The sequence below is a fragment of the Mustelus asterias genome, chromosome 27 (genome assembly GCF_964213995.1).
Source record: "Mustelus asterias chromosome 27, sMusAst1.hap1.1, whole genome shotgun sequence".
Lineage (NCBI taxonomy): Eukaryota > Metazoa > Chordata > Chondrichthyes > Carcharhiniformes > Triakidae > Mustelus > Mustelus asterias.
This window is the reverse complement of record NC_135827.1, coordinates 21,131,900-21,148,810: the sequence shown is the minus strand read 5'-3', so window position 1 is coordinate 21,148,810 and position 16,911 is coordinate 21,131,900. Positions and strand designations below refer to the sequence as shown.

The window sequence follows — 16,911 nt, the reverse complement described above, 5'->3', positions numbered from 1 at the left end:
CTCACCTTAAACCTATGCCCTCTAGTTTTAGACTCCTCTACCTTTGGGAAAAGATATTGACTATCTACCTTATCTATGCCCCTCATTGTTTTATAGACCTCTATAAGGTCACCCCTCAGCTTCCTATGCTCCAGAGAAAAAAGTCCCAGTCTATCCAGCCTCTCCTTATAACTCAAACCATCAAGTCCCGGTAGCATCCTAGTAAATCTTTTCTGCACTTTTTCTAGTTTAATAATATCCTTTCTATAATAGGGTGACCAGAACTGCACACAGTATTTCAAGTGTGGCCTTACCAATGTTTTGTACAACTTCAACAAGACGTCACAACTCCTGTATTCAATATTCTGACCGATGAAACCAAGCATGCTGAATGCCTTCTTCACCACTCTGTCCACCTGTAACTCCACTTTCAAGGAGCTATGAACCTGTACCCCTAGATCTCTTTGTTCTGTAACTCTCCCTAACGCCCTACCATTAACTGAGTAAGTCCTGCCTTGGTTCAATCTACCAAAATGCATCACCTCGCATTTGTCTAAATTAAACTCCATCTGCCATTCGTCAGCCCACTGGCCCAATTGATCAAGATCCTGTTGCAATTGGAGATAATTTTCTTCACTGTCCACTATGCCACCAATCTTGGTGTCATCTGCAAACTTACTAACCATGCCTCCTGTCTTCTTATCCAAATCATTCATATAAATGACAAATAGCAGTGGACCCCACACTGATCCCTGAGGCACACCACTGGTCACAGGCCTCCAGTTTGAAAAACAACCCTCTACAACCACCCTCTGGCTTCTGTCAAGAAGCCAATTTTGTATCCATTTAGATATCTCACCCTGGATTCCGTGAGATTTAACTTTACGCAACAACCTACCATGCAGTACCTTGTCAAAGGCCTTGCTAAAGTCCATGTAGACAACATCAATTGCACTGCCCTCATCTACCTTCTTGGTTATCCCTTCAAAAAACTCAATCAAATTTGTGAGACATGATTTTCCACTCACAAAGCCATGCTGACTGTCCCTAATCAGTCCTTGCATCTCTAAATGCCTGTAGATCCTGTCCCTCAAAATATCTTCCAACAACTTACTCACCACAGATGTGAGGCTCACTGGCCTGTAGTTCCCAGGCTTTTCCCTGCAGCCCTTTTTAAACAAAGGCACAACATTTGCCACTCTCCAATCTTCAGGCACCTCACCCGTGACTATCGATGATTCAAATGTCTTGGCTAGGGGACCTGCAATTTCCTCCCTAGCCTCCCACTATGTCCTGGGATACACTTCATCAGATCCTGGGGATTTATCTACCTTGATGCGCTTTAAGACTTCCAGCACCTCCTTCGCTGCAATATGTACACTCCTCAAGACATCACTATCTATTTCCTCAAGTTCCCTAACATCCATGCTTTTCTCAATAGTAAATACTGATGAGAAATATTCATTTAGGATCTCACCCATCTCTTGTAGATCCGCACACAGATGACCTTGTTGATCCTTAAGAGGCCCTATTCTCTCCCTTGTTACTCTTTTGCCCGTTATGTATTTGTAGAAGCGCTTTGGATTCTCCTTTGCCTTATCTGCCAAAACAACCTCGTGTCCCCTTTTTGCCCTCCTGATTTCTCTCTTAACTCTACTCCTACACTCCTATACTCTTCAAGGGATTCACTTGATCCCAACTGCCTATGCATGTCATGTGCCTCTTTCTTCTTCTTGACCAGGGTCTCAATATCCCGAGTCATCCAGGGTTTCCTACATCTGCCAGCATTGCCCTTCACTCTAAGAGGAATGTGTTTATCCTGAACCCTGTTTAACACACTTTTGAAAGCCTGCCAATTACCAGACATCCCTTTGCCTTCCCACAGACTCCCCCAATTAACTTTTGAAAGTTCCTGCCTGATACCATCAAAATTGGCCTTGCCCCAATTTAGAATTTTAACTTTTGGGCCAGACCTATCATTCTCCATAGTTATCTTAAAACTAATAGAATTATGGTCACTGGTCCTAAAATGATCCCTCATTAACACTTCTGTCACCTGCCCTTCCTTATTTCCCAAGAGGAGGTCAAGTTTTGCCCCCTCTCGAGTCGGGCCATCCACATACTGAATGAGAAATTCCTCCTGAATACACTCAACAAATTTCTCTCCATCCAACCCTCTAATACTAGGGCTGTCCCAGTCAATGTTGGGAAAGTTAAAATCTCCGGCTATTACCACCTTATTTTTCTTGGAGCACTCTTCCTTAAACAACGAGACCAAAACTACACACAGTATTTGAGATGTGCTCTCACCAATGCCCTGTATAACTGAAGCATAACAACCTTACTTCTATGGTCAATTCCTCTCTCAATAAAGGATAGCATTCCAATAGTCTTCTTAATTACTTGCTGTACCTTGTTTCCTTACTTTTTGTGTCTCATGCACTAGAACACCTCAATTCCTCTGCACGTCAGAATTCTACAGTTGTCCTCCATAATATTCTGCTTTTTTCTTCTTCTTGCCAAAGTGAACAAATTCACATTGTCCCGCATTATACTCCATCTGCCAGATTTTTGTCCACTCACTGAGTCCTTTCTACATCTGTCAGCAACTTCCTTCTATCCACTTCACAACATACTTTCCTACCTATCTTTTTATCACCTGCACATTTAGCTACCATGCCTTCACTCCCCTTACCAGTACAGACTCCTGTGGGAATCCACTCATCACGTCCTGCCAAACAGAAACACACCCATTTATGAAAACCAAAAGAGAAAATGTTGGAAAATCTCAGCCCGTCTGGCAGCATCTGTAAGGAGAGAAAAGAGCTGACGTTTTGAGTCCAGATAACGCTTTGTCAAAGCTTTGACAAAGGGTCATCTGGACTTGAAATGTCAGCTCTTTTCTCTCCTTACAGAAGCTGTCAGATCTGCTGAGGTTTTCCAGCATTTTCTCTTTTGGTTTCAGATTCCAGCATCTGCAGTAATTTGCTTTGACCCATTTATGCGAAGTCTACTTACTGCCAGTGAGCCAATCTTCTATCCATTCTGATATGTTACCCGCTGTACCATGGGCTTTTATTTTCCACCACAAGCTGTGGTGTGACATCTTCTTGTGAATTGTGCTGATGTGTGCAAGACAAAAAGCTTCGACACATGCTTTTCCTTCAGTGATACTCAAGTTCAATACTGCCAAGCGACAGTATTTAATGTATAAGACCACAAGATGAAGGAAGGAAATTAATCTCTGCAATGTACTTTCTCCACATTATCCATTTTATCTAATCCTGTCTCTACTCACTCAACCTTTCAACCAGCTATCTAACCAAGTGACTAAACAACCCATGTTGAAGTGAAACAACATGACCTAAAAGTTTGTGCCAAATAGTGCATATAGGAGAATTCTAAAGTTCTGAAGAGTTTTAGAACATTAGAATTCGGAACAGGAGTATTCAATATGGCTCATCACAGCTGCTCCACCATTCAATAAGATCACGACTGAACTTTTACATTAGCTTCCCTTTCACAACCTATACCTGTAACTCTTAACTCCCTTAAGTACCCAACGTTTACTGATCTCAGTCTTGAATATCTCTATTAACTGAACATTCATAACCATCTGAAGTAGAGAATTCTAAAGATTCACAACACCCTGAATGAATTACTTTGCTCATCTCAATTCTAAATGGCAGACCCTTTGTCCAAAGATTATGAGCCCTAAATTTTGACTCTCCAGCCAGGGGAAACAGTACCTTGGCATTCACGTTTGAAGAGAGTTTTACAACAAAATTTCCTGAACTTATACTCCAATATAAATATACCAGCTGCTTTGCGAACTGCATGTTGTACTTACATGTTAACTTTCTGTAATTCATGTACAAAAGACCCAGCTCCCCTGAATATCAATATTTACCAATCTCTTATTAAAAAATATTATTTTGGCCCAAATCTTTCGGTTGCTGGATAGTTGGAGACCGGTTGTACCCAAGACGATGAGATATGGGACCCTTTGGAAATTCTAATTCAGGGTCCCTGGCATGGAAAGAGGATTGGTTGACTGGCACAAGGCAGAGAGTGGGGATAAAGGGGTCTTTTTCAGGATGGCAGCCGGTGACTAGTGGTGTGCCTCAGGGGTCAGTGCTGGGACCACAACTTTTCACAATATAAATTAACGATTTGGAGGAAGGAACTGAAGGTACTGTTACTAAGCTTGCAGATGATACAAAGATATGTAGAGGGTTGGGTAGTATTGAGGAAGCAGGGGGGCTGCAGAAGGACTTGGACAGGTTAGGAGAGTGGACAAAGAAGTGGCAGAGGGAATATAATGTGGAAAAGTGTGGGGTTATGCACTTTGGAAGGAGGAATGGAGGCATAGACTATTTTCTAAATGGGAAAGTGCTTAGGAAATCAGAAACACAAAAGGACTTTGGAGTCATTGTTCAAGATTCTCTTCAGGTTAATGTGCAGGTTCAGTCGGCAGCTACGAAGGCAAATGCAATGTTAGCATTCATCTCGAGAGGGCTCGAATACAAGAAGAAGTTTAACAACACCAGGTTAAAGTCCAACAGGTTTAGTTGGTAGCAAAAGCCACACAAGCTTTCGGAGCTGCAAGCCCCTTCTTCAGGTGAGTGGGAATTCTGTTCACAAACAGAGCATATAAAGACACAGACTCAATTTACATGAATAATGGTTGGAATGCGAATACTTACAACTAATCAAGTCTTTAAGAAACAAAACAATGTGAGTGGAGAGAGCATCAAGACAGGCTAAAAAGATGTGTATTGTCTCCAGACAAGACAGCCAGTGAAACTCTGTGGGGGTTACAGATAGTGTGACATGAACCCAATATCCCGGTTGAGGCCATCCTCGTGTGTGCGGAACTTGGCTATCAGTTTCTGCTCAGCGACTCTGCGCCGTCGTGTGTCGCGAAGGCCGCCTTGGAGAACGCTTACCCGAATATCAGAGGCCGAATGCCCGTGACCGCTGAAGTGCTCCCCAACAGGAAGAGAACAGTCTTGCCTGGTGATTGTCGAGCGGTGTTCATTCATCCGTTGTCGCAGCGTCTGCATAGTTTCCCCAATGTACCATGCCTCGGGACATCCTTTCTTGCAGCGTATCAGGTAGACAACGTTGGCCGAGTTGCAAGAGTATGTACCGTGTACCTGGAAGGTTGTGTTGTGACATGCATTTAGAAAGCAGTTTCTGGCATGCATTGATGTCAATGGGACAATGTAACGGGTCAACTCACAAACTAACCCCACTGTGCACTAAAGAAACTGGTGTGAAAATCTAACCAGAAAGGCAATTCCCTTTCACAAACTGCGTGGTGAGAAGCTCAGCATGAAGTACCTTTCATACAGTGTAGAAACTTTGTGTGGGATTTTCTTAATGTGATGAGGAAAACAATGCTTCCAGCCCCACCTTAGAGATTCTAACTGAACCACCAGAGAGTGGGGTTCTAAGTAGAGATCAAAGAACACAGAATCCTACAGTGCAGAAGGAGGCCATTCGGCCCATCGGGTTTGCACCGAACACAATCCCACTCAGGCCCTATTCCCATAACCCCACACATTTACCCTGCTAATCCTCCTGACATTAAGGCTCAACTTAACATGGCCAATCAACCTAACCCGCACGTCTTTGGATTGTGGGAGAAAACGCATGCAGAGACAGGGAGAAAGTGCAAACTCCACACAGTCAGTGACCGAGGCCAGAATTGAACCTGGGTCCTTGGCACTGTGAGGCAGCAGTGCTAACCACTGTGCCATCGTGCTGCCCATATGGAAGTTGGCAGATCCCCATCGGGGAATTGAACCCCGGTCTCCAGCGTAACAGACGAGGATAATAACCTCTACACGAACGAGGAAGTTGCTTCCATTAAGAACTCAAGAGATACTCAATGGTGGTGTAACTCCCAACCTGTAGGCTGCCCCTGACAATAGTGATCTGAAATAGGTATTGGTGGATTAATGCAGCTTTGGTCCTTGGGTACAAGGGATGGGGTGGGAGATGTGTGAGCTATTTGTAGTTTAAGAAAGGAGAAAATATTCTCCTGACCAATTTAACTGACACAGTTCAAATAAGTAGAGGATTAGTGTTGTAAATGTAGAAAATAACAACTGTACTCATGGGATGAAAAGCGATTTGAATCAATGTAAACCTGATAAGTAAACCTGATGTAAACCTTGTAAGGTGCCCACTGTATTATAATTGGAGTATTGAAATTAGTATTGAATCTATTACAATCAGCGTCCAAGATCAGCTATTATGGAGCAGAAATATGTTGGCGGGATTCTTTAATTTCCTTTGATTAAAAAGCCTCCTCAACGTAGAACTTTACAACACCGTTAAATCAAAAGAGAAAAGAAAGCAATCTTCGCTTGCCACGTAACTTCCTTCCTTAAGATAGCAGAAAGTCATGGTATTTCACAGTTGTTGCCGGTTGCAGGGTGAAATTCAGGTTAATTACCGGGTGGAACATCCGCATTGATGTCTCAAACACAGACGCACAGGATAATAACGGGTCCTGGGTCTGAAAGTTTAAACAGCTTCGGGAACAGTGGGAAACATTGAAAAGATGCAATTCCTGCTGAAGCTGCTTTTCATTTTACAAACAGGAGTTCAAGGTAAGATACTTTCTCTGCTCAGGAGACGTGTACATTGTCGGAGTGCTGGGGTATGGTGTTAGAGGCAATTGATTCATTTTTTAAAGAATATTTCAGTATTTTTATAGTATGTTGTACTGAAGAGAGAGATTGCAAGTGAGACTGAACTTGAATGATTCGGTTAAGATCACTATTCAAAGGCCCTCATCACAGTGGCTGGGTTAAATCTCCTGCTGTATAATTTGTATTTCAGTTGAGTTGATGCTTTGTAGACCGATTGCCAATTCTCACCCTGATTAGGGTTGTATTGTTTAAAGTTGTGTAGATCTTTGGTAAAAGTGTGTCATTCATTGCTCAGTGTTCACACTGATAGCAGCCATTTCACAGAATTGGAAGCTAAAGTCTATAGATTCTTATGGTAACATCAGAAATCTATAGATTATTTGTGGTGACATCTGTCTAGTTTTACAAAGTAAAACAAATTTAAAATGGAAGAAAATATTAGTGCAGAGCAGCTGGTCCCAAAGCGTTGCATAGTTTAGAATTAAGTCTGAGAAAATCTTTTTTTTACATTAGATCCAATTGGAAGGATATCGCAACTCGACACTGTTTAAATTGAGATTTTAATATTCCCCATTTCTGTTGAAAATCATGAGGAAGTAACTTCAAAATGAAGATGACAAAGCTTTATATTCCATCAGGTATCGCAATCATTGGGGAGATGTTTTAGCCAAGTCTGGTCAATGTCTTGAGATGACAGGCAGTCACAATAGATTCAGCACCGTAAGAAAATATTAATGTAGAATATCAGGTCTCAAATACTCACTTCGTTTAGAACTCAGGCTTAGAAAGATAAATAGAATCCCTACAATGCAGAAGGAGGCCATTCAGCCCATCAAGTTTGCACCGACAACAATCCCACCCAGGCCCTATTCCTGTAATCCCACATATTTACCCCACTAATCCCTCTAACCTACACACCCCAGGACACTAAGGGGCAATTTAGCATGGCTAATCGACTGAACCTGCACATCTTTAGTCTGTGGGAGGAAACCAGAGCTCCCGGAGGAATCCCATGCAGACACGGGGAGGACCTGCAAACTCCACACAGACAGTGACCCAAGCCGGGAATCAAACCCAGGTCCCTGGCGCTGTGAGGCAGCAGTGCTAACCACTGTGCCATCAGGATCTTTCATGTTCCATGCTATTTCAATTGAGTTTTTGATGTAAACAGTTTATATTGAAAATCAGGACCAACTCAACTTAAAATGAAAATGACAAAGCTTTTTATTCCATCAGGTGTGTTGAACATTGGGGAGGTGACTCAGCCAAGTCTGGTCAGTGTCCTGAGAGGACAGCCAGTCACAATAACCTGTACATTTATTTATAATGGGACTTCTCGCCAATGGATACATGCAAACTGGCACAGAAACTCTCGAAGGGCTTCCAACTATTCCTATAGCAGCAATAAACCGACCTGCATTCCTGACGTTACTCTGGGTCATTTGAATCACTGTGTTTCATCACTGAAGCTTGAAAATGTTTCTTCTGATCAGTCTGATTATAATTATCTCTGTGTGGTGAAGATTCCGCTTTACCCACCAATCGAGAGAAGTGGACCAGGAACACGGATACAGAGTTATGGTAAAGTGTTTGCATATCATGTAATAAGTAAGAAGACTTTGCAACTTTAAAGATTCACTGTATAGTCTGTATAAATTATAGATTATAGAATCCTACAGTGGAGAAGGAGGCCATTTGGCCCATTGAGTCTGCACGATCCCACCCAGGCCCTATCCCCATAACCTTATGCATTTACCCCAGCTCGTCCCCCTGACACTAAGGGGCAATCCATCTAACCCCCACATCTTTGGACTGTGGGAGGAAACCAGAGCACCAGGAGGAAACCCACGCAGACACGGGGAGAATGTGCAAACTCCACACAGACAGTGACCCAAGCCAGGAATTGAGTCCAGGTCCCTGGTGCTGTTAGGCAGCTGTGCTAACCACTGTGCCACCATGCCGCCCTATAGATACAACATGTTCACCAAACCATTCATACAATCAATAATTATTAACAGACACACACAATGTTGCACCAGGTTACTTAAGCAAATTGTGTTGCTACCCAGAAGAGTACAAGTAAATGAGTGCTGGTGTTCAGAATGATGTTCTCTAAACCTGGTTTGTGATCACTTGTTACTGTAGGGTCTGAGGAGGTGAAAAGGCCATCACTAAGGTGAATCCCTTCCAATTTCATTATTTATTACATTCATACCACAAGGGCGGCACGGTGGCACAGTGGTTTTCACTGCTGCCTCACAGCGCCAGGGACCTGGGTTTGATTCCCAGCTTGGTTCACTGTCTGAACAGAGTCTGCGCGTTCTCCCCATGTCTGCGTGGGTTTCTTCCGGGTGCTCTGGTTTCCTCCCACAGTCCAAAGATGTGCAGGTTAGGTTGATTGGCCATGTTAAGTTGACCCTTTGTATCGGGGGATTGGCAGGGTAAATACGTGGGGTTACGGGAATAGGGCCTGGGTAGGATTGTAGTTGTTGCAGACTCAATGGGCCAAATGGTCTCCTTCTGCACTGTTGGGATTCTATGATTATCCCTCTGTTTCATATTAGCTAGTTATACAATCGTTCAAACATTACTCTTTTTAAGATTCACTGGATTTGTTAAAACATGTTTGGGTGGGATTTTCCAGCCTCACTCACCCTGAAACCGGAAAATCCTGCCTGAGTTCAATGAACCTTTCCTTCATCCGCTATGATTCCCACTGCGGGTGGAATGGTAAAATTCACCAAGTTCATGACATTCTCGGTTCGCTTTTCAAGACTTTGTTCTTGGACTGTGGGAGGAAACCAGAACACCCAATGGAAGCCCACACAGATACAGGCAGAATGTACAGACTCCACACGGACAGTCACCCGAGGCTGGAATTGAACCCGGGTCCCTGCCGCTGTGAGGCAGCAGTGCTAACCACTGAGCCACTGTGCTTCCCCGTACAGCAACAGATTGGTCACAGAGCTGATACAGATGGTCCCTTTTCTCCATTGTGTGATATTCCTGTCTCACAGCAGGGATAGTTCCCTGTCAGCTTTACTGTCTCTTTATTGTTTTGGCTACCTTTCCCATCATGCCACAAAGGCTCCCACAGCTGATTTTAAAACTATTAATATTCAAACTACATATTGAAGTTGTAAATGCACATCTTAACATGAATTTCAATATCAAATTATTCCACTTCAATATATGACCAGTAATATAAAATCAATAATCCAATAAAGGTTTGAAAATGTTAGAAATACACAGCGGGTCAGTCAGCATCTCTGAAGGGAAGAGTTACCGTAGAATCCCCAGAGTGCAGAATGAGGCCATTCGGCCCATTGAGTCTGCACTGACTCTCTGACAAATCATCTTACATCCCCCTTCCCCCCTTTAATGCTTTGGTTCAAAACTTTAATCAAAACTATGACATATAATCAATTATGATGAAATTGCACAAGTGTGTGATACATTGCCATTTGTCAGGAAATATCAAACAGGGGATTTCAGAAAGCAAATAGAGATTTGCCATGGAAAGCCTACAGCTTGAGGCAAAAAGGTCATGTCAGGATTCACAACCTGCCCACAATGTCCAATAACATCTTCAAATGCTGATACTGTTACAGCAGGAGTGATGCACAAAGGAATAACTAATGCAATAACATGCTTTATTGTGTCACATATACAGATATAAAACTCAGTTCTCAGAGAAAATTATTAACTTTAAGCACACTGGCAATAAGTTAGTGCAGTTTTTCCAAAATGGTTTTGTTGATGCCATTTGTAATTATTCAAAGATCTCCATCATGGTTTAGGGTAAAGTTTCCATACTTATTTGGATTAAGCAACATTTTCTGCTGATCATTAACTCTGAGAATTTACAATTTTTAAAATTGGTTACATTGTCTACATTTGTAGCATCAAAATCCTGCGTCTATTGTGACGGCTCTTGTATAATGCATATTGGAATTCACACGAGATACTGTTTACCCTTATCCGCATGCTCAGTTAGCATTTCCGACTTTGTCCTCAAGTTCCAATGAATGTTCGAAATACCTAATGCTGTTCATCATTGTTACATGTATGAGCAGCAATATAAAATCAATAATCCAGTAAGAGCTTGAAAATGTTGTGAATACACAGCAGGTAAGTTAGCATCTCTAAAGCAAAGAGTGCAGTTAATGTTTTGGCTCAAAGTTTTAATCAAAGCCAATACATTTAATTGACAAACTACAATGAATGTGGACAAATATGTGATAGGTTCCTTTAAAACCATTCTTAAAAATGTCTCTATTGTGAAGCTTTTGATCAATGTCCTAGTATATCCTTATATGAATCAGTGTTAAACATTGTTCAATGGTGCTCTGTGAAATGTGTGGGTGGTTTTGCTATATAAATGCTGTTTTACCGATTGCATTCAATGAATGAAAACTTTTTGGCACTGGGCCCATAATATTTCAACCAACAATTGTGGCATGTGAAATACCGAGGGGGAAAAAAAGCATAAACCTACTGTAATGACCTCAACGAGGTGCATGAGGTTGGCCTCTTGGAGTATGAGCAAAAAAAGGTGGCATGGTGGCACAGTGGTTAGCACTGCTGCCCCACAGCACCAAGGACCCAGATTCAATTCCCGGCTTGGGTCACTGCCCGTGTGGAGTTTGCACATTTTCCCCGTGTCTGCGTGGGATTCCTCCAGGTGCCCCTGTTTCCTCCCACACTCGAAAAGATATGCGGATTAGGTGAATTGGCCATGCTAAATTCTCCCTTAGTATGCCTGAACAGGTACCAGAATGTGGCGACTCGGGGATTTTCACAGTAATTTCACTGCAGTGTGAATGTAAGCCTACTTATGACACTAATAAATAAACTTTGTCTTTGAGCACAATATTCCCTGATTAAGGTAATGATTGCCTGCTCCATCAGGGAGTCTCACCTATATATATTGAGGAGTGTCAGGCCTACTGACACTCCGTAATCTGACTTTGTACCTGAAGCACCCTAAGGGTTGGAATTGAGGATCTGGAGTCACATGTAGGCCAGATTGGGTAAAGACAGCAGATTTCCTTCCCTAAAGGACATTAGTGAACTAGATGGGTTTTTACAACAATTGTTTCATGGTCATCATCAGATTTTTTAATTCCAGATTCTTTTTAAATTCAAATTTCACCATTTCAGATTCGGTGGGATCCGAACTCAGGTCTCCAGAGAATTATCCTGGGTCTCTGGATTACTAGTCTAGCGACAATACCACTACGCCACCGCCTCACCTGGATGACTGAAAGGTCACCCGGACTTGAAACATTGGCTTTATTCTCTCTCCACAGATGCTGTCAGACCATACTGAAGTTTTCCAATAAGCTTCCTGTTGTATTAGACTCTATCTTTTGCCGAAGACTTTGGGAATTCCTGTCCATGTGTCCATTGTTGATGTCACTGCAGCAGAACATATAGAAGGTCACATATGGGAAATGCGCACAAAATAACTGTTCTCAGTGTAAGCATAAAGTAATATAACAAAAGGTGACAAAGCTATTGAAAGTACCTGATAATAACTTGGTTTTAATCACAGAGAAGAATCCCAATATACATTAATCAAAATATACTCGTATAAGGCAAGTTTCTGCTACCATTAAGTTGTCTTAGTGTGCCATTAATGTTACCCAGTAGGTAAGGTAAAACATAGGACTGTGGTGTGTCAGTTACTGTGATCAGATAATTACTACTTAAAAATTACAATATATAATCCTGATTGAACAGTGATTTAGAGTGACATGAGTGTATTTCTTGAATGTATTTTGTTCCTTGATTTGTTTAATCTAAAGGGAAGGTTACTTAACTAGTAACGTGACTCTACCTTTTCTTTTCCTTTCTCTCTCAGGACCCCCTGAAATCTCCACTGGGGATGGTGCTTTGGTTATTGGACACAAGTCAAACTTGACCTGCTCTGCCAAGGGGTTGTACTTTGAGAACATTACCTTTATCTGGACATGTCATGGCGAAAACATCATAAAAAACATCACTACACAGACCTCAAGAGCAATAGTGAGTGGTACACCTGTTGCCTCCAGCCAGCTTGAAATCACCCCAAAACTGACTGACCATGGAACTGTCTGCACATGTCAGATAAACCATGTGACTTTCAGCCAGCCACTGACAAATGAGATCAAACTTCACATTATGTGTGAGTATGGATTTTTTTACATTTTGAGTACTCTGTAATGCTAATTTTTATTTCAACTTTGGACCCCCTCTGATTATTCTCTGTTTACAGCTAGAATGTAGGTATCTGTGCCATGCCTATGTAACCTCAATTTCATAGGAACATAGGACAGAGAAACATAGGACTTAGGTCCAGGTGTAGACCATTTGGCCTTTGAACTCGCTCCATCATTCCAATATAATCACGGCTGATCTGATTGAGGTCACAACTCCACTTTCCTGTCTGCCCCATGTAAATTTTGGCTCTCTTGTCTGTCAAAAATCTATTCAACTTAGACTTGAATCAGTTTAAACACTCAGCCTTCACTCCATGCTGATGAAGAGAATTCCACAGATTAACAACTCTCTGAGGAAAAAAAATCTCAACTTTGTCTGAAAAGATAGACCTCTTTTTCTTAAACTATGTCTCCAATTTCAGTTTCCCCCGCAAGAGGAAACATTCTCCCTCCATCGACTCAATAAAGTGCCCTCAAAATCTTAAATGCTTTAATAAGTTCAACTCCAATGGGTATAACTCCAAACTGAGCAGTATTTCTTCATAGGATAAACCCTTCACCCCAGGAATGGGATTCCCCTGTGTCCATTTTGTTTGCTGTTCCAGACCTGGTCCCATTATTTTTATCACCCTTTTTCTTTCTCTTTTCTCTCTCTATTGGGCCCTTTTTCTCACCCTTCCTGTTATTCCGTCATACCTCCTTTAATTTCTCTCTTCTTGGGCATAGCCTTACACTAACCTTTCACTATTCCTCTATTTTCTTACTCTCCTGGTGTTCTCTCAGGCTTCACTCCTTCTTGGACAAATCCATAGCTTCCCTCCTTGCCTTTCAATAATCACTGCCTCTGTATGAACAACAAACCCAACTGTTGCATGCTGTTCTCTTTTCTATCTTCCACCCCAATGCACCTAATGAGGGCTAATACTGACAATCTGCCTCCTGTCCTGTTTACTCTTCCTCCTCTGACTTTGTGAACTCTTCCAGCAGAATAATAATCACCGTCTCTCTACACAGTTTATTTTTGATTTCACTGTGAAGAATCATTTTGGGGTGTTTTCCTATCAGAAATGTGCTATGTAGGAGCAGGTTCTTGTTAACTAATTCTATCTCTGTATGCATTATATTCATATGTTTTTTACATAAAATTAAGTGTACATTATCTTTACTGTTAGATGGACCACAAGATCCCACTATAATGTATAGGTTGGCCAGCAGTGACAATTATCGTCATCAGACCAATAGCTCCATCACTGTCCCAATGGACTCGGTCCTGGAACTGAAATGTTGTGTGGATAGTAACCCGATTTCCACTGTGATCTGGATGAAGGACAGTGAAAACTACACTGAAATCTCACGACTTGAATCTGGATTGAATTGTTCAAATGTAAAGATACATTTCCAGTCTATACATGGAGGAGTGTACTGGTGTGTGGCGAACAATAGCTATGGCTGGAGAAACGCAAGTGTTCGTATAGTAGGTGTGAAAGGTAAACATGCTTGTTATAATACATGTGTGAAGATTGCAGTGTTTGTTACAGGGAATAATACTTTCAGAAAATTGGGAGCACAGATGAACTGTAAAGTATCTTCTTTCTTGGGCTCAGAATGTGTAGGCTTGTAATATTTATTCTACTTTAAACTGGACTTGTATAGAAAATAATACATCCCATCCCCAAGACATGGTCATGTTTAACCACTTATGGGTTAACACACATTTGTCCACGATTGACATTATTTTTTATAAGACATTCTTCTTATATTCTTATTCCAGCAGAATAATAATCACCGTCTCTCTACACAGTTTATTTTTGATTTCACTGTTAAGAATCATTTTGGGGTGTTTTCCTTTCAGAAATGTGCTATGTAGGAGCAGGTTCTTGTTAACTATTCTATCTCTGTTTGCGTTAATTATATTCATATGTTTTTTACGTAAAATCTCTTCCATATTCTCTGTTTACAGCCAGAATTTAGGTACCTGTGCCATGCCTATGTAACCTCAATTTCATAAGAACATAGGACAGAGAAACATAGGACTTAGGCCTGAGAGGGGGGAGACGGGGGGTGGGGTCCCGCGGCCAGCGATGGGGGGTTGCCAGCCTGGCCAACAATGTAGCTGGCCAGCGATCGGGAGGCCGGCAGTGCGGGGCTGCTGCACTTGCGCTGATTACGGCGCAGACATGTGCAGTGGCCCGCTCAGCGCTATGCTGCCGGCCTCTCTGGTGGGAATAGACCCCGCTGCTGGATTTTCAACGTGAATCTCACTAGGGAACTCTGCAGTGCTCAGAATGTGGGAGATTCTTTTTGAAAATCCCACTGAAAAAAACAGCTGGTTATTCCCTTGTTCACTCAAATTCGGCACTTAGAATTTCTTTGGGGGGGGGGGAGAATCCTGGCCATTGTGTTTCTGGTCTCCAATTCGAACATTTTTGATTGACCATGCAATAAAGTAGATGAAATCTTTAGGACCTACTATTTGCCTTGTTTAAAAATGCTACACTGATCCTTCACAAACTTCTTACAGGTCACACATGGTATGGGATTTTGATTATGCGGTTCGTTGCAGTTGCTGTGATCATTCTGATTCTAATCACGCTGAGTTGTTTGGTTAACTGCTGAAAACCAGGTAACGATGTAAAGCTTAAATCACCAAGAAACATGATAGCATTGATGTTTTCTTTCAAATCAATAAAGGTAAAATAATTCAGCTTTCACATCTAATGTAATCATTATAGTCTTTTAGAAATATACCTCGCCTTATGAATTGCTCTCAACTAAATCAGTCTTCACTTCTTCTGATATAACTTTCCATTAAATTGCTGAGATGTGTGTGTATTAATGTACACATGCCGATTGTTTTCAGATTACCATTCAATAGATGGGAGAAAGATCAGGTTCAAAGAAATAAAATTAACTGGGGGAATGGTGACTATTTTGTTCTTCTTTCTGAAATTGTCTCACAATAAAAACTGAAACAGCAGAAAAAGGATACCAGAGACATATGAGGGGTGGCACGGTGGCACAGTGGTTAGCACTGCTGCCTCACAGCACCAGGGACCCGGGTTCGATTCCCAGCTTGGGTCTCACTGTCTGTGTGGGGTTTGCACGTTCTCCCCGTGTCTGTGTCTGTATCTTCCGGTTTCCTCCCACAGTCCAAAGATGTGCGGCTTAAATGGATTGGCCACGCTAAATTGCCCCTTAGTGTCAGGGAGACTAGCTAGGGTAAATGCTTGGGGTTATGGGGATAGGGCCTGGGTGGGATTGTGGTCAGTGCAGACTCGATGGGTCGAATGGCCTCCTTCTGCACTGTAGGATTCTATGATTCATAATTGAATTTCGACAGTAAAGTTTCTATGTCTATTACTAAATGAGATATAAATTCATTAATCATATTGGGAAAGATGCAAGTGTGATTCCACTCAAAAGACAGTGAAATGACATATCAGAAGCTCTAGTATTTTTGACGAACTTAATGGTACTAATCAAAATTTGATTTACAAATTACCTGAGGTGGTGGGGAGAGCATCGCATTTTGGGATTTATTTTCATCAGTGCTAACAGAGATATTGACAGAAGCGATGCTGATGGACAATGTCAGAGTTTGCCTCCTTCTGAAATGCCGAGGAACTAGGAGACCTGTGCTTTATCAGATAAACTCTGTATTTAATTTTCCAAGCAACAGTTTGAAAGAAGCCAATAACTGAAGTGACTTGAATTATTTCCTAGTGGATTGTGCATGTGAACAGGAAAGAGAGCTACTGTTCCATTTATCGGTAAAGCTTTTGAAGGCACCAGCAACATCAACGAGGAGTGATGAAATTACTGAAGAAATTTAAACACATGGTCATTGTGAAGGAGCCTCCAATGTCCTTGGCTGAATAAAGAATTAGATGCCTCGTTGGACAATTGTAGTTAAAGGTGGATTTGGATCGGACATCCGACTTACCTTGGGGGAAAAAAAGGTATAAAAATCATTGCAAACGTGATTTGTTTAGTTATCTTCTGAAGGGTACATATGTTTGATTTCTTGTAACATGTTTCTAACAAATAGCTGTTTTGTTAATGAA

The 16,911-nt window shown here is 41.8% G+C and overlaps 1 protein-coding gene across 1 annotated transcript; it reads left to right on the top strand.

The window, feature by feature from the left end:
• The first annotated feature begins 6,553 nt into the window (after nt 1-6,553).
• LOC144479902 (sialic acid-binding Ig-like lectin 12) lies at nt 6,554-16,658 on the top strand. Its single transcript, XM_078198939.1, has 5 exons — nt 6,554-6,602; nt 7,881-8,225; nt 12,511-12,813; nt 14,020-14,334; nt 16,591-16,658. Exons 1-5 carry the CDS (start codon nt 6,554-6,556, stop codon nt 16,656-16,658), a joined length of 1,080 nt encoding a protein of 359 aa, XP_078055065.1.
• The last annotated feature ends 253 nt before the right edge of the window (nt 16,659-16,911 follow it).

Coding starts and splice junctions, on each gene's coding strand:
- LOC144479902 (XM_078198939.1), top strand. CDS start 6,554: ATGCAATTCCTGCTGAAGCTGCTTTTCATTTTACAAACAGGAGTTCAA. Junction 8,226..12,510: donor AACACGGATACAGAGTTATG/GTAAAGTGTTTG, acceptor TTTCTCTCTCAG/GACCCCCTGAAATCTCCACT. Junction 14,335..16,590: donor TCGTATAGTAGGTGTGAAAG/GTAAACATGCTT, acceptor GCATGTGAACAG/GAAAGAGAGCTACTGTTCCA.